Source organism: Tiliqua scincoides, chromosome 2 (genome assembly GCF_035046505.1).
Source record: "Tiliqua scincoides isolate rTilSci1 chromosome 2, rTilSci1.hap2, whole genome shotgun sequence".
In the NCBI taxonomy this organism is placed as follows: domain Eukaryota; kingdom Metazoa; phylum Chordata; class Lepidosauria; order Squamata; family Scincidae; genus Tiliqua; species Tiliqua scincoides.
Window position 1 is genome coordinate 199,076,800 of NC_089822.1, and position 18,856 is coordinate 199,095,655.

An 18,856-nucleotide genomic window follows, 5' to 3' on the forward strand; every position below is an offset into this window, starting at 1 on the left:
AGCACAGCAGGGAAATATTTCAAAACCAGCCTTTTTCTCTTATACTGTACAGTGGATGATCTAAACCAGTTTCATATGAATTCTGTATTTTGGTCCAGCTATATGTTTTGTCCTACTACAACTTACTTTTTTCACAATGCAGGCCCTAGAAAGTAAGTCTAGTTAGGCATATGACTGCCTTCTCTAGTATTCTTCTCATCTTGTCAACCCCATGATGCATGTAGGCTATTTTTCAGAATAAAGTATACTTTAAAGTTTGAAATAGGTATTGTGAAAAATTCAGACTTATCCTTCCCATGTCAGCAATGTCCCTTGCTTATCCTTCCTATGTCAGCAACCTGACATCAGAAGATATGCAGTTAAGCAGTGGACTTGGTGGTGCTGAGCCAAATAGATGAAGTAAATTGACATTTCTTGGCCAGGTGGGCATTCTATTGAAAAAACAACCAGGAGCTTCCAGTTACGTTAAGGTTTAGTGCTTCTTCAGCAATTAGAAACAAAGGGTATATTGTATGCGCAGAAGAGGGGGTGCTTGCCCAATGTGTGGTGGAGTGTACCTGTATGCTGTATTAGGCCCAACCTGATGAATGGAATACTGAATCAAGAGCACTTTTCACATAATTTAGTGCATAGTGTGGAAAGTGAGATCACACCAGGAGGTCTTAGCCTGATCTATGCGCATCAGTTAGTTTGTGTGTGCAATTTCTGTACATGTACAAATAGTGCATACATAAGGTTATCCACGTTATTGGAAAAACATGAGCAGGTACTCAAATTATACGGCCAAGCTTGCATGTCTACAGTTTTTACAAACATAGAAACTAGTCAGGGTATGTCAGTTAGGGGTGAGCCTGCCACAACAAAATTCTTCCCCCACTGTTCCCTCTAAGGGGTCTACAGATTCCTTCCCTGGTTGTGTGGTAGTGTCTCCATAGGCTCAGTGATGATGTCATACATTATCACCAGACTTCCAGGAAAACTGAACTCTGAGTGAAACAGTTTAGCTTAGCTTACCGGGAACACTGCCTCCCACAATTAAGCATGTTCACTTTAAGTGCTTTACATACAAAACAGATTCATATGGTTTTCATTGAACACAGATGGAACATTTAAATATGCTTGTGTTGTAATGAAAGTGTAATTAACAAGCTTTGCTCTCCACCATACATGAAGTCAGTCTGCTCTTCTGCAACATGCCTATACAACTGTTCACCCAGCCACACTGCCGATATACAAATGATTGTGGGTCATTTGGGGTGGACCTTCCTGACATGATACCACCTTTACCCCTTGCATATTCATTAAACACATGGGGGAGTGACCCAAATGCTTTAAATGAGATACAGAATGATGAAAGTAATGATCCACACAGACCTTCGAGGAAAATGTCTACAAAAAGAATTTCAGAATCTTGCTCCATGAGATTCGACCCTTTTGTTCCATGCTCATTGTATCAGTCACATGCTCTCTTTATGCAATTCCACAACATCCAGCTGAACTAGGACAAACTTGCCAACTTTTATTTCCTGTGCCCTCAACAGAAATAAATCAGCAGGTGAGACTTTCCTTATATGTGCCATTTCTGCCTGTCATTCTGTTTAATGCTCAGAAAGAAAAAGTTGGCAATCTTTGCTTCTCTCTCTTTCTCACCCAGCCCCTCTGTGCAAACACGCACACATATACACACGGCAACAATAATGCTCCATTAATTGAGGAGCCTCCGAACACACAGTTGTTCATTCTTTCCCTGCTGTCGAACCCTAAGCAACTTCATTTATAAACAAGCAAAGTCTATGGAGTTACATATTACAAGGACTCTGAGTTCTCAGTCTGGAGGATTATACCTAAAGAGGGTGTCACAAACAAAGGTCAGAGATCATGACCTTTAGACACTTCAATTTGCTTCAGTTGGGGGGGGGAATCCCACCTAGATGGAGTGGAGGTGCAAACAATTGAGAAGCAGAATGCTGGCTGGAGAGAGTAGAAAACCAGTTTCAGAAACAGAGATCCAGATTTGGGGCAAAGGGTAAGAGAGAACCAAATTTAAGAATAGATTTCAGCAAAGTTTCTCATACCCATGTGAAAAAAATTCAGTTGGTATATTCTGCACTAATAAGCAACAAGTACCATCTAGAATTGTAGATCAGTGGTTCCCAAAGTGATGGATTGGAATTCACCATGGGAATCGGATATGGGTGCTCCTCTGCAAGCTTCTGCGCTGCTCCTAATCGCTCCAATCTGTAATCAGAGTCCACTTCGGTTTTCATAGGAATGAAACTCGCAGAAGGGGCTGCAGGCCACCTGGACCCTCCTTGACCCCCCAGGAATGATTACAAGTCCCTGGGACTTGCAGCGCCCCAATCGCTGCGGCACCACAGGGCACTCCCCCACCCAAGTCCTTGCCCAAACAAAACCTTAGTGCAGTCCCAAAGTCTGAGTAGGACTTTGGGAACCACTAATCTAGATTGTCACATACGATCATTTTAAGACTAGAAATATTATTCATAAAATAAAAGCTGAGAAGCAAATGCTATTCAGTCCTACGTCTAATATCAAGTTCTGTGCTTCATAGAGAGATGGACTATACATAGCCCAGAGCATGAGCATGTGTCAACATGTGCCTAAATCCTAAACATAGGTTCTCAAAGAACCAAAGACACCATGCTGTGGCAAGATGGGAACTCTGGAGCAGACAAATCCTTGTACAACACTGACACTTCCCAATCCACTTTTGGGAAAGAACTATGCAATGATTAAGGTATAGAAAGCATTAATTCCTTGCTCCTGTCAACCTTCTACAAAATTTGAGCAAGGCAAAATGTTCTATAACGTACACTCAGAGTGACTTAATATCTGGGATGTCAGCCAATAGATATGCTGCTAGACAGATGCCAAAAAGAATCTAACTGAAAGGTTAATTTCATGGAGATTACAGAGAAAGTAAGAACTCTGACTCAGGGGTAAGTCCTTTTTGAAACGAAAAGGCAAACCACATTTGGATTCAGGTGGTTACCTGAAAAATCACAAAAGGCGCAATCCTAACCAACTTTCCAGCACTGACATAGCTGTGCAAGTGTGGCCTGCACTGCATCCTGCAGTGGGGAGGCAATCAAGGGGGCCTCTTCAAGGTAAGGGCATGTTTGTTACCTTAACTTGGGGCTACATTGCAGCTAAGTCAGTGCTGGAAAGTTGGTTAGGATTGCGTCCTAAGTTTCTTAACGCAATCTGATGTAACTAAAAAAAATTCTAAACTAATCACAATTTTACAGGCTTTGCACTCCTAATAACCAATTATATAGACTATGCTGATAAGCTATTTAGTAGAAGTATTTGATACTAAAGAATTATTTCTGAGGATGCTGGAAGAAAACGTCTTTCCCCTCACTCCATCAGAGAATTATTCAGTGAAATCAAATAGGTCTTGATTCAGTTAAATATTAACATCAGCAATAATAGAAGTCACTAATATGGGGCATCTAGGAGAACTATTTTATCTCTGATTTGTCTGCTGCAAGTCTGTATACACCCATGATTTAAAAAAACCAAAAACCTAGCCTTGAATCTGAGATTGTCTTCCAAAAACTTCACTGTAGGTCCTTCCTAAATCGCAGTCTCAGTTTTCCCTATCTCTAAAATGGGAACAATAGTAACTGCTTCATTACACTATGGTGAAGCTGAACACAACACACACAGCAAAATATTGCAGCTTTTCACTCTGGCATCAGGTGTGATTTAGGGTTCAAGATGTGGGTAGCCCTGGTGGATGAGCTGTATCAGGAGACTGACAGAGGAAAAATATTGTTTCTGATTTTGTTAGACCCTTCAGTGGCTTTTTATACAGTGACTCATGCCAACCTCCTGGACCACTGGGACATCAGACGGGGGGGGGGAGAGAAGGGTTAGGACTTGCTATCCATATCATCATTTTTTGTACAGAGGACTTCAGAGACCACTGGAGAGGTGAACTTGTTCCCCTAGGACAGTGGTACCCAAACTGGTGGGTTTGAACCCACCAGGGGAACTGGAAACAGGGCATTCCCCACTAAGGGGAGTGGCCCTGCTCCAATGGCAGCAACAGTGCTGCAGAGATCACATTGCCAAGCTGTGGAGGAGATCTGAGGGAGCTGCAAGCCTCTAGGACTCTGCAGGAGGCCAGCACTGCTGCCAGGTTAGTAAAAAAAAAAAAAAAAAAAAAAAGCTCCTTAGCAGTAGCAGCACTGTTCCTGCCCCCCTCCCCGCCCCCCTCCCTGCCTGCACAAACACTTACCTAGTTCTCAGCTCCCCTGTAGGAGTTTGGGAACCACTGCCCTAGGAATCTGTAAGTGGTGTGCTAAAGAGCTCAGTACTTCTGCTAATACTGTTTTATGTCTACCTAAAACCACTGGGACTTTATTCCAAAAGGGTCATCCAGCTCTATATTTTGTTAGCAAGCACCCAAGCATTGCTGTTTCTGCTCTTAACTATTGGTTGGATGAACACCAGTGAAAGGAATGAGGATGATGAAAGACTGCCATTGAATCCGGACCAGATAGAGATTATGTTGATGGAAAATCCTCCTGTTTTAGGAGGTCTGAATATGCTGACAAATGATGGAGCGCTTGTTACCTCATTTGCATAGGGTTGGTGTCTTAGATCCTAACTTGCATCTTGATAAGCAGGTTGCTATGGTCTCTTAAACAAATTCTTTTAAAAAAAATCAACAACACTTGCTATGTAGGAACTGCCCCTTCTCGGAGAAACATGATCTCACAATTCTTATCCATGTATTCCATACATTTATAATTTATGACTTGACTACTGTAGTACACTCACAGTGGAGCAGCCCTTGCAGTGGTGTTCCCGGGGGTCCCCGCGCCCAGAGCAACCCCCAGAATTCCGCCCCCCACACCCCATTTTGCCCCCCTTCTCCGCCCCCCCACACACGTGACCCGGAAGTAATTGCAGTGATGTCATCATCACTGCAGTTACTTCCGCGCAGCTGCCTCCTCCGTTCTCCCTTTGAAGACAAGGGGGAATGGAGGAGACAGCTGAGGCCCCCACGGAGCCTTCAGCGCCACGGGGGTCTCCATGGCAGCGGTCTGGGGCTGCTCCCAGCGGCCCCAGACCGCTGCAGTGGAGACCACTGCACAGCTTGTAAGCTGCACGGAAGGCTCCGTGGGGGCCAGGAAGCGGCACGCATGTCAGAGGGGGTGCGCACCGCTTCCACTCTGCCCAAGGGACGCCCTCAGTGGCGGAGCAGGGCAACCAGGCCGGGAAGTGGCACGCGTTCCCTCTGAAGTCAGAGGGGGCGCACGCCACTTCTGCCCCGCCCCTGAGGGACACCCTCAGAGGCAGAGCAGGGGTGCCCAGGAGCGCTCCGGGGAGATAGCTGGACACTGCCTCCCAGGCAGCGTCTTGGCGCCTACTGGACCAGCCCCCCTCTCCCCTCCTCCTTTATAGGAGGAGACGAGATGGGCGTCCTAGAGCGTAAGTGCCTCTCTAGTGCGCCTGTCTCCTATCCTCTTATAAAGGAGGAGGGGAGGGGAGTGGTAGCTCAGTCAGCACCCAGGCACTGACAGAGAGGCAGCAAGCTCCCCTTCCCCCCCCCCCCCAGGTATGCTAGTGAGCCCTTGAAGATGGCTCAAAAACTCTAATTCGGTCAAAACTTTATGGCCGGTCTCCTGTCAAATGTCAGCAGGTAGGAGAGAAGCTTTTACTTCATTAGATGCACCGACTGCCAGTTTACTTCCAGGCCCTTTCAAAATGCTGATTTGACCTTACAGTTTGGGACTCACAAATATCTGCCTATATGAGCCCAGCTTCATTTGTCAACTGAGACCCTGCTTCAGGTACCATCAATGTATGTGATAACAACATCTGCTTTGAGAAGCAGGCCCTTCCAGTTGTAGCCCTCAAGGTGGAGGAATGATCTCCTTTTAGAGCTGAAAAACCGATTCTCCTCACTGTTATTTAGGAACGATTCTGATGCCTTTTGGGAAATGCCCCTGCAACTTTTGTAAGCTAGGTGTTGGAAAAGCAGCATATAAATGCTACAAATAAATAATAAATAACTGTACTAGTCCTACTTCAGGAAGTCCTGGCAGCAGGATGAAAAAAGCATAATTGACTGAACTGTTCTTTAAGATACTATATAAAATATCTTGTATAGTCTGCAATATAGCGTGATATACAGGTTAGCTGAAATTTCTGCCAGGATTGTCTTTTTAGCCAGTAAAATCTGTCTCGATTTGTGCCAGCCAGACCCACAAAAATGTGTCAGACTGACAGACGAGAGGCAAAGCACTCGTTTTAGTTTCCTCTGCCCTTTTTGATTCCCTGACTTGCCTTGGCCTCAATTTTCCTCCAGTGCTGGAAGAGTTAAAGAAAACAAGAAAAGAACAAGTGAGTGTACAGGATAGGATTTACTGGCATTTACTTTTAATCTATGGTCCTTTGCTCTGTGGCTTATCAGCCCTATGTCATTCCTTTTTTCCTCCTTTATATTTCATGAGCAGCCCCCCATGCTGCTACTGAGAGACAGAGCCCAAGTGTCTGTAAGCTTTTTGTCAGGTAAAAAAGAAAAAGGCAAGGAACAAGAGGGAAAAGCAAAGCTAAGAGGCATCTATTAGATGTCACTAGGCTTTTGTATTCATGTCAATGATTCAGGATTAGAGTATTTGAAATAATCTTATTGAGAGGAATCAAAAGCCCCATAGAGCGGGAAGCTGCTCTGAACCATATGGCAGGGCAGTAGACAATATCTTATTAAAGACGTGTTCTCTAACACTATTACTTTTCTTATATTACAAAACTATTGTGCCTCCAAGAGTTAGCTAAATGGTATAGTTGGAGAATGCTGTGCCCTAGAGGTTTTTTGTGTCACTATAGTGCTATACAGATTTGCCAGATTGTCTGTTCAAGGCAGAAGTGGCTTTTCATTGGGGCGTCCTCTCCTCCCCCACCCCTATTCCCAGGTACTTTGCCTTCTACTCCAACTAGTGTTCTCAGAATATGGTTCTAGTGACAAGGCACAACATTATCAACCTCTAGAATAATTTTGTTACTGTTCTAATCTATGAAGTTTCAAAAAAAAAAAAATCATCAAGAGAGGACACACAAGCTGCAGAATTCAAGTCGAGATATTTCCACTATATCTTAAAAGAAAAACATTCTTGTCTGACTAGGACTTTTGCCAGATTACAGCAATTAAAATTCTGTTATAATGAACCCTGTATATCGAAAACCTTTATTTGCACTGGAACAAAGGTTTGTAACTGGAGAAATAGCCTGCACTAGATTTATCTTCATCTGCCTACACCTTTCCAGGCAGCGAGGAACGGAAGACAAAACAGTACTGTTCACAGCATTTCAACGGTTGCTGTGAAAGTCTATATCTGGGTCACTTTAATAATGTCCAGGATATAATTTCAAGGTAATGAAATAACACATTTTAATGACCTAGTTCATACCAAGAGCAGATTAACAGCATCAGACATGTCACATTCACTTTGAATGTAGATTTTCATGTACTAAAGAAACATCCAGAGTGTTTTTCAAAAGTGCCAAAAATTATTCAAGACATTTTTTATTTTTTTAAAAATCTGAAATCTGTGCCTTAATAATTTATAAAGTTAATTCTTCATTCATACTGTAATGTATCTCTTCACAACTAGCTGTGCAAAGTGGCCGAAATGACACACAGAGAACTTTGTATGGCTCACTTGTACTTTTCCAAAACTCAGACAGGAAATAAGCTAGAATGTTAACGGAGAAATAGAAAATTCAGAACATACCATGCCATTGCTATTCCGTACACATGTTGCTGCTTTTCTGAAGTGGTACTAAATAGCTTTTAAGAAAAATCCTGCTGCTGTCTATATAAGATCCACTGGCCACATCTGATTCTGGCTCATCCCTGTTAGCAAGAAGTGGGATGTGATTGATTCATTGGGCCAAATGGCCACAAGCATCACCAAATGATTACCACAGTGATTTTCAATTTTTTTCATCTCACAGCACACTGATTAGGTGCTAAAATTATCAAGGCACCCTATCAACTTTTGACAATTGGCAAGGCCACACTGCCAGTGGGGAACTTTGGGGACTAATAAATGACCCTCCACCAAACTTCAATGGCACACCTGCAGATCTTTTGTGGCACACTAGTTGAAAACCACTGGACTTGAGTTTGAGAGATGGTTTATGCGGTTCCAGTGCTGGTGCTGTTGCACCTGAGCGAGCCAACTTCAGCATTGGTTGGTAGAGATGCCAAACGCTAAAAGTCTCTTCAGAGGCACAGAACTGTAGCACCTGCATCACACAAACAGGAATTTCTCTGTCCTTCATAGCTGCATGACCTAGTGGCCCATAAGTGAATGGATCTTCCCCTCTTGGGCTGACTCTCAATGGCAGCTGCTGGCAATCACAGCTGGCAGTGCTGCAGCGGTTGGTGCTGGTGCAGATCTATCCATGAACAAAGAACAAGACAAGTAGGGACCAGCCCTGCACAACCACTCGTTTTCAGCAGAGCTTTCTGTGGGACAGTACACTGAGCCATGCACCGAGTTCCTCTCTGCTGTAAAAACGAATAGGCATCGCGGGTTTGGTTTTCACTAGAAGAGTGTATGCTAGAGATTGATAGCAATTTTATTTTAAAAGCCTACTCACTTAGACAAGGTTGAGAAGAAATTGCAGGAATGCATCAGGGATGTACAGGCAGTGTTAGAGCTGCTTTACATGTTACTGACATGTTACATGTTACTGACAGCGTACACCATGTACACACACATGAACACCATCACAACATTTATCTATTCCAGAACCCATGCAGAATCCAGGGGCTAAAATGCATGTACACATAGTACAAATACCATTTATTAATTTAAACATGAATGCTTCTTAACCCACAATGACTGAAGAGGCCATAAGTCCTACTGAGAAACTCAGACTCTATTTAGCAAGCTCTGAGCATAAGGCTTTTTTCCCATCTCAATTTTCAGCCACTAGGTTAATCGTATCAACCGAACAGCACAATCCTATGCATATCTCCTCAGAGGTTCAATGGGCCTTACTGAGTTCAATGGGCCTTACTTCCAGGTAATGTGCACAGGATTGCAGCTTAAATGTGCCCACCATCCCTGACAAGATCTTACCCTCTTGCTTCTAATAAGTACTTTTAGATTCAGTGTGGCTACACAATCAGGTTTGAAAAAGCATCTTGCCATGGCTAAAAAAACCAAGTGATGAATGCATTCCACCCTGCTCCAATAAGTCCATTCCTGCACATTATGCCATACAGACATACCCAGAATAACATCATTTTAACAGCCTTATTCCAAATCACGATGATGCAGAAGTCTAAATAAAGGAAAGGGATTCCGAAATCAGATTGACTCCACAATAATAATTCAGAGATATTTCTGGATGTGCTCCATTCTGCTCTCTTTCACTGGTGGAAGCAAAATTGTCGTTCTGCACCCACCCCCAAAAAAACTCTCTTTTAAATAATACATGAAATGGAATAAAAGATTCTTAGTTCTGTTGACCCAGGTAATCCTATGGGCCGCCTCTGTCCTCTTTGCCCCTGTGCACACTTTGAAGTAGCAGCTAGCATTAAGAAATCAATAGCTATGAATAGGACATTTGAAGTTTTGTGAAGAGAAACAAAAGAAAAGCCCAGTCCTTTAAGGTACTAACCCCTGGAAGGTGGTGTGGGGAGTGCTCTCTACCTTCTGGGCTACCCAGCCAGGAAAAGGCCCTGCCTTTCAGGCAGATATTTTAAGGGCTTTCTTACACTGAAAAGCACACAGTGCATATTTGCAATAGAATTTGCCTTTATGAAATAAAGGATTCACTTGCCAACTTGTCTTCACTTTCCAGGAAGAGCAGAATGAGAAGAAAAGAAAAATGACTCATTATAAAGCTAAGGGCCAAACTAGATATGATGACATTCCCATGTTGTAAAACATGAACTTGCCACAGTCTTGCAAAAAGAGGGAATGAGAGGTCATTTTAACAGCAAAAGAGGTCCATGGGTGAAGAAATATGGCATTCTTGCCTGTTGCTTACATCTCTGCAGCCCTTCTTTCCAAGCATTTTTCCTCCAGGCAAGTACATGCCCAGTATCTGAACTCAGCTGTGGAGAAAAGTACGTCACCTGCCATTATATCCAGTTAGTTTGCTCTAAGACTCTAACCCGCCTGTTCCTCTTTCACTGAAACAATATATTTTTAATCTATAGTGTAAGCCCATGCTACTTGTCATCCACAATACTTGTTAGCCATATATGTTGCCCACCAGGACTCAGTAAGCACCCTGTTTTTGCTACCTTCATGGATTGCAAGAAACAAAGGATTGTCAAACACCCAGTGGGGCAGAAACCATGACTAGTGGGCTGTATTCAGGTTGGTGAGTCACCAGTTGTGCAGGCCTCCTAGAGTGTCAGTGAAACTTCAGCCTACTGCATATATTAAGAGAGTGCACTCGTGTGCATCATTATGTACAGATTTCTTAGACCCTACAATAAACTTCTTTTACACACTCCATGGTGCTTCCACATCCACACATAAACTTGTATGAAACAGAGCACTAACCAACGTACTCCAAACCACATATTAAAGAAGGATTCTCAATTTCAGTTGCAACTAGTCCAGATGGATGAGAAAGATCAACATCGGAGACAGCTATTGATATCATTCAGCAAGGCATTTCCTGTCGCACTTCCATTTGCTGGCTATACGTGCTAGTTTCCTCATCTTTTCCAAGGGGAGGTCAAACCTGAATCCAATAGAATAGGATCTGATTCCAAACCTGATCCCAACAGGGTAAATCCCACCAAAGTTAAGCACTTAAGTTGAAACTGGAGAGATTTAAATATAAGCTTAAACCTAATCCTAACCCTGTCACTGAAACCAATGAGTCTCAAAACTACTTAATTTGGACCCCAGTGTGCCCTTAATTTGACTGCCTGAAAAATCACCATATACTGGTGATGTGCAATGACACTGTTGTTCTTGCAGCTGTCCCATTCACTCCATGCCCAAAGAGATATACATGCAGAGCTGCTCACCTTTTAAGACAGTGGTTCCCAATCTTCAGGAGTTTGTGGACTACTAAGGTAAAAATTGGAATCATCCTGGACCACATGCAACCCTCCACCCCCACTGCCACACACACAAAATACAATTGAATTTGGTAGTCCATGGGGGAGCACTTGGCAAGACACTGGAAGTGCCAGCTGCAACCAGTCAGTTCTCCAGTCTCTCTGGTGGCCATGAGCAACTGCTCGCTTGGCAAGATGCTGGAAGTGATCAAAGGCAATCTTTTTTTTCCTGAGACCTTGTGGATCACTTCTCAGGGTCTCACGGACCACCTACCATGGGTTGGGAACTACTGTAAATAGGACAGCCCTTGAAAGAGACGTACATCAAGTATATATCAGAGCCCTATATTGGCAGAAAATTATTGGATTGGGGTAGCAACTTACAACATGTTAATTTACATGTCAAAGAATCCACCAACACCGCCACCACTAGCTGTGCTTTTAAGTGACTTGCCTTTTCAACCAAATATGAGCTGTCTTAAGGGTGCCTTTGGGGGTGGAAAGCCAACATGCCAATGCCCAGAAACATTAAATAAATGAAAACCTAACGTCATGCTCTCTGTTCATCATGAGATGACTCTGAGGCTACATCAGTTCTTTTAATTTTCTGTCTTTTTCACTGCACCCATCGCCATTGATTATGCATCCTTCTCTGCTGATTACACTGGCCCCAAGCATCCCAACTGTGTTAACAACATGAACATAATAAACATGTTAAGGTCCTCAAGCCCAAAGGTACATGTATGACCAGAAGACTGATTCATTTGATCATTTTTGTTTATGGGCAGCTGTAGCAAAAACTTGCTCAGCAGATTCATATTGTGCCAGCTTGTCATGTGAAGGCACTATCAAGAGCCGCATTTGTCCTTTAGCATGCTACTTCTACCACTTTACATCTGGGTTAGCTGTGGTGTGCTAAAAAGCTGAATCCATTCCATGGCAATGTATGTATGCAACCAGTTCAGCAATCATCATGAGAAAGGCCTTCCTTGTGGCTGTTACATGCTGTTTGTGTGAATTGGCCCTAACAGACAAACCGTTTTCAGTCTCTTAGGTTGTATCAGCAAGAAGACAGATAGTGGGAAAACTGGCCTGCTTTGCAGAGGAATTCTGTGCTCTAGAAGCAGTGGTGATAGAACAGCTCCGTCTCACACAGCTCCCTGGCTACTTTCCCATATAACAATCTGGGAAAGCATCCCAGCACACAATGTTATGGTCACAGAGGGCAGATGTTTTCCACTGGAATCCAGTGTACGCTGCGGGAACCTCTGAATGAACATCTAAAATTACCTAGTTTAAGGGGATTTGCTTGATCACAACAAGGGTTATTACATAATGGCCCTATTAGTTAGAATGTATAGAGCAGTGGTTCTCACACTTTTAGAACAGACACCCACTTTTTAGAATGAGAATCTGTCAGGACCCACCGGAAGTGATGTCATGACCTGAAGTGACGTCATCAAGCAAGAACATTTTTAACAATCCTAGGCTGTAATCCAGGGGTGCTCACACTTTTTCAGCTCGAGAGCTACTTTGAAACCCAGCAAGGCCCGGAGATCTACCAGGGGGGAAGGAAGCGTCTGACAGACACCCCCTTTGATGTATGGAGCCCCTGCTGAACCAGGTCAGAGGAGGCCCACCAAGTCCAGCTTCCTGTGCCCCACAGTGGCCCACCAGATGCTTCAGGAAGCACACGGGAGGCCTCTTCTCTCTCCCCATACTGGGGGCAGCCACATACTGGGGGCAGCCACAGGTCCCCCCAAGAGGCACATGCCCAGCCTTGCTGCACTATGGGGGGGAGGAGCTCCCCACTCGCCGCCTCCCAAACTCTTTGTGGCTGCGCCCCGAGACCAGCAGGGAGAGGGAGGCGTCGCAGGTCCTCCTCGGAAGGGGCAGGGGGCTTCCCGTTTCCATGGAGTGGGGCTGCGCTTGCAGGTGGCAGGCGGGGGAGATACTGCTCCCACCGGCCCTCCTCCTGCCCTCCTCCCCTGGGGGGCCAGGGGGGTCGTCTCACTTGTCAGGCCCGACCGAGAGCTGCAGCGGCCGCAGCACTTACCTCTGGCCTCCTACAGGGGTGGCTGGGCCGGGCATGGCTGGGCTGGGTTGGGCCGGATCTGACTGGAAGGGAAGGGGAGGGTCACTCGGGGCCTCCTGCAGCAACCGCCATCAGAGCGACTCCATCTCGAACTCCCGCCCCTCCCCCCTTCCGCTACGGAGCCCCAGGAAGCGCCTCAGTCCAGTGCAGCCCAGCTCCCCCTCCCGCCGCCGCCCACTTTAGCTCCTGCTCTTCCAGCATGCAGCGCCACGAAACTGATGACACTGACTAGAGTCTAGTCAGTTTCGTCAGTTTTGTTGCTGCATGCCTGAAGAGCAGCTAAAGTGTCAGTTTCAGTGTCAGTTTAGTGTCAGCTAAATATGTCAGTTTCGTCTAGTCACTAGACGAAACTGACATATTAACAGTTTGGAGAGACAGGGCTCCGCGATCTACTCATTTTGCCTCGCCATCTACCGGTAGATCACGATCCACCTATTGAGCACCCCTGCGTAATCCTACCACACTTACTCAGGAGTATGCCCCATTGACTATCATTGTTAAAAGCATGTACATAGTAGCCTGTTCAAAGTACAGGTCTGTAATATTTCCCCAAAATGCAGCCACATACCATGGCAGCAACAAGTTTAATATATTAAAAATAAAATATTGAAATGAATGGAGACCCACCTGAAATTGGCTCGTGACCCACCCAATGGATTCCAATCCACAGTTTGAGAAACACTGATATAGAGAATAGGCATTAAGAAAAACTAGCCAGGTTCATAAAAAAAAAGCCAGGTGGCAATCCTACACAAGACAAGCTGTATAACCATATATTTGTTCAGCATTGTGGCTGCATTCAGATACACCACAGTTAGCAAATACTTCAGTCCCACAGTCATCTTTGCTCAAACTGATTCTGCAGGTTTTTGAAGCATCTCAAAAGCCTTCAGACCCTATTTGCTAGAGATGATAGTGGGATGGCCATCATGATGGCTACATCAAATATTACTTTCAGTTTTCCAGGGAGGAAAAAAAAAATCAACCATTCTTGGACACTTGGACAAAACTTTAAGATGCCTACATGACCATAACAAGGATATTTTCATCCCCGGGGTACATCCATTCTCAAGCAACAGGAACTAGAGGTTTTAATGGAATCCAGCGTACTAGGCATAAGTGTTTGTGCTGGAGTTATTCTGCTATATGTACTGGAAATTGAAATTACTTTCCGTGTTTATCTTAGCCAAGAAAACTGCTGTGCACCTGATTCATCCATGAAAGGGGAAAAGAAACTAAACGTCAAGCAGAGACATCTCAGTCAAATATCTATTTATATATATTGTATTTAGAAATATATATTTCTACAGTGATCAGTTGAAGATTTTTTGTTTTAAGTTGGAAGCCGTGCCAAGATACAGAATCATCTTTCACAAATCAAGAAATAATAAGACTCTTCCTTCCTGTTGTATTGCACCCTATGTGACTTTTTTCATTATCATCTTTTCAGATTCTTACAAAGCAAACCTAATTAGGAAGCTCTCTCATTAGTCTTCCAGAAAAATTAGCACAGCTTATGCTAATTACTCCTGTAAAATTTAATAAACTCATTGAAATGGGAATAGTCTAATGAGGTTTTATTTATTGAACTAGAATAACGATATGGAAAAAAAGGTTAGGACATGGGAATATCCAGTATAGTAATAAAAGTACAATTTATTCAATTCCTGCCCAGGAATTTTACTGCAAACCTTTTCAATTCAAATTTGAGTCACCATTTGAATGCTAAATCTATGTAATAACAGGAAATGGTACTCTTTTTTCATTTTTTGCAACAACCAGTTTGAACACACACAGCATCGCTTATAACAGAAATGGATGCATAGCAAATTGTTCTGCATCAAACTTATTTCCCTCAACTCATCTTTGCTCCTACTGCTCCCTCTTCATCCTCATAAAATCACAGGTGCTTTTGGGGGATAGACTGTTTGTTTTTCAATGTATCTTTCCCTTCAAATAACTGCTTGAGAAGAGATTTTACATCCTGCCTCATTTTATGTCCTTCTCATTTTACTGTATTTTCTGTAAACTGTTCCTGGTGTCAGAATGGTGTAAAATGCCATGACTAGGAGAAAGCACTTGAAATGGTGTTTGAGGGGCGGGGAGAGAAGTGGGGAAAATAAAATGCAATTGCTGACATTTTTGTGCCATGGCAACAATAACCTTTTAAAAAAACATTTCTTGGGTATTAGGGATTTGATCTGAATGCAGGTAGCTTTGACGGATAAAGACAACATCTCTAAAGGGTGATTGGATACACACATACAGTATTAGTTTTTATCAAATTAAAAACTTATGAGAATAATGGATTTCTATCCAATTTCTTGGACAAGACAGATCACTTGAGTACAGAAAATCTCTCTAGGTCACTTTGCTTGCAGTCATAAAGTGCTACTCTAATGGAGCAAATTACATTGGACTGGATCCAAAGTTTAGACCCCTTCTGTTCATGGAAGAACACCTTCCATGGGTGGAACTTTTCTTTTATGAACAGAAGCTCTTTCTGTTGACAAGAGTGAAAACTCTGGATCCAACCCAAAATCATTTCCCTGATTGTCCTCCAATGCACTGACTATATTGTTCAAAAATCCTACATTTAAGAATATATGGTTTCAGTTCATTCTGGCTATTATATATGAATGTAATACATTGATGCATGTTAGATAACTCTGTAGTAGCAAATCTTTCATACATACTCCAGGAAATGTTATTAACCACATTTAGGGTGCAATCCTAACCCTTTATGTCAGTGCTTTCCAGCACTGACATAAGGGCAATGCAGCTATGAGGTATGGGAATAAACATTCCCTTACTTTGAGGAGGCCTCCGTGAGTGACACCCAACTGCAAGATGCAGCACGGCACTGCTATGCCTGTGCTAGAAAGCACTGACATAAGGGGTTAGGATTGCGCCCTTAGGTGATTAGCATTCACCAATTTTGTCTGGGGCTGTTGATATACATAGGTGAATGTTGTCAATCACTTGTTTTCAGGCACTCACTTGAAAATTTCTGTGTGTACACACATATGTACCACAGGCAGAGCACTTCATTAGGCATTCTCAAAAGCACATTTGACACATGCAGAAATGGGGGTGACAATGTTTGAGAGGAAACATGTGTATTATATAAACACAGTCCTTGACTGCTTCAATATAGCACTGAAGATGTCGTTCTATGTTAAAATTAATTCAGGCTAACTACATGGTTGATCAATCTGTTAGCCACTGGAGAACGCTTTTGCGCACACACATGTGCAAACCCCAACACCAAATGTGTCCTCTGAAGAATCACTTGCAAAAAATATAGCAAGTAAAAATATGGTTTTGCATATCAATTGGCATAATAGCGTACAATTTTATGCAAGCAGGAGTGACAGCAGAGTGTAACACAACATATGTTCCAGCTTGTGACTGTTTTTTAATGTTAAAGCCATTTGTAAAGTATTCTGTTTAAGGCACAGCCTCCATATATATTGCTTTATGCTTTTAGAAGCCAAGGCAAAAAAATAGGAAAGGGTAAATGTCACAAGTCACATCACCAGAACCACTAACTATACAAAGCGCATACTTTATTTTGCCTAAATTGTTTGAACTAGCCCTGGCCAAGAAAAAGGTTTTAAGTACCCTACTGGGACAGATGCTAAGCGGCAACAATAGAAGCCACACTAATGCGATCCAGGTAACCCAATCCTGTTTCAAAAACACAGGCAAGGCTAATTACAGCGCTGCTGAGTCAAATTTCTTATGCCACTGCAACCCACAGGAACAGGTCAAAATCAAATGTTATTCAAACCACAGTCATATCAACCTTCTGTATCAAAGTCACAACTTAAAACCAAGGGAAGAATTTTAAAAGATTAACCAGTTCACATTCAAAATGTGTGTCAAGGTAAACTGCATTATAGCCCACTTTAGAAGCTGAATTCAACTTCAAGTCTGTCTCAATACAAAGTTCTGAAATGCTGGCTATATCAGCTGAAGTATCGCATGGCCAAAGCTATCCATAACTAGGAAGAGAAATCCATTCTTCTGTAGAAGAGCTTTTTTTCTTGGAAAGAATAGAACACAAGACAGAGTACTGTACTGTATGTCGAAGGTTTCATGACTTAAATGAACTGCAGTCAACAGATCTGCATATGGGGGATAACACCATCATTTCTGTCAACTTCCCATTAAGGGTCTTACCATTTCATTGTCAAGAACAACAGCACATGAATGTTGTTGCTTTTCAGGCAACTAACGGAGGCTCCTTTAACACATCGTTCTACAACAACACAGTTTGAATGCACAATATTGTGGGTTTTTTTTAATGACATTTGCTTTCTCCTATGTCTGCATAATTCTTGCATGCAGTTAAATATATATTTGTGCTAACTCAGGAAACATTTGCAAAGACACCCAGGATAAGCTTCTAATATATTTCTTATTTCAAATATCATTCCAAAGATATAAAACTGCAAAAGATACAATTGCTTATCAATCATGTTTCACTCGTCACTGCATTTTGGAATCACACTTGGCTTTAGCATCACACACTACACTTCCTGTACAACCCAACAAAGAAAAGCCTATGCTCTTAACACTGTAAACATTAATTTAGACAATAAAACAAGAGGGGAGAGTTTAGTTCCACATTATATGTGGAGAAAAGCCTCCCTCTGGAATTCAGTTTTTCCATGAACCTTTGCTATAGTACTCATTCTCTTGGCTGATGATAGACAATATCAGCTTTGTGCGGTCGCAACACTCTTGCAGCAATACAACATTGTAACTGTATATCAGATGTTTCTGTATGACAAGTTTCAATAATTAAAATGTAAAAATGACTATTTGGCCACAGCATTACCTAATTTGCAAGCCTGCCGCGTGCAAATTGCACTGAACAACTCCTGTGAATTTATTGTTCTATAGTGATTTATTCGGTCATGTCAGATTAGTAATTTGGATCAGTTTAGAAACCATAATAATTAAGACAGGCAAAAGGAATTAATCAACTGACAATACAATCAAAATTGCACTCAAATCAAAGAAAACAAGCAGGCAGGGGGAAAGAGCAGGGAGAGGAACCTTTAGGTTGCAGATCGCATAAAACAAACCTTACAATTTAGGTGGATTGCATCCAAGAGAACTACTGTAGCTAAAAAGTGATAATGATTCAAACATTTTTCAAAGAAAAAAAGTTAAATATTTATAAGCACCCAACCACATTTCATAAATCGCAAACTATTATTATTTTATATTCCTGAAGCTTCCCAGGCACAGAATGCGAATCGAGGCACAGAAAGTTGGAAAGAAAAATATCCCCTTTAGGAGCATGAATCAGAGAGACTAGAACCAGAAAACACTTCACCGAGCCCCTATCTCACAGTGACATCCCAAAGAGCTTTTCCATGAAAATCAAAATCTTCTCGGCACAACAAATTCCATATGAACAACAAAATTACACCCACATACGTACATGACCCTCGTTTGTTAGCAACATGGGGCAGGTGTGTCATTACAATGAGTGAGTAAATAAATAAATAAATAAACTGGAAATAATTTCAAGGAAAAGGCAAGCAGCCCTTACCTGTCAATTATCACTGGATCTGAAGGAGTCTCATTTCTGTTGCCACAGCTTTTCTTGTCACAACAGCGGCTACAGAGCAAAAGAGAAAGGATTTAGTGCAGCCCTTACACTT

General features: G+C 42.6%; 1 protein-coding gene across 3 annotated transcripts in view; it reads right to left on the bottom strand.

The window, feature by feature from the left end:
• Positions 1 to 18,856, bottom strand: part of EBF1 (EBF transcription factor 1) — a 428,598-nt gene that overhangs the window by 378,598 nt on the left and 31,144 nt on the right. For all 3 annotated transcript variants that reach the window (XM_066618280.1, XM_066618279.1, XM_066618277.1), the window contains exon 6: positions 18,745 to 18,813. In XM_066618280.1, coding sequence (XP_066474377.1) covers positions 18,745 to 18,813 — 69 coding nt within the window. The remainder of the gene's footprint in view (positions 1 to 18,744; positions 18,814 to 18,856) is intronic.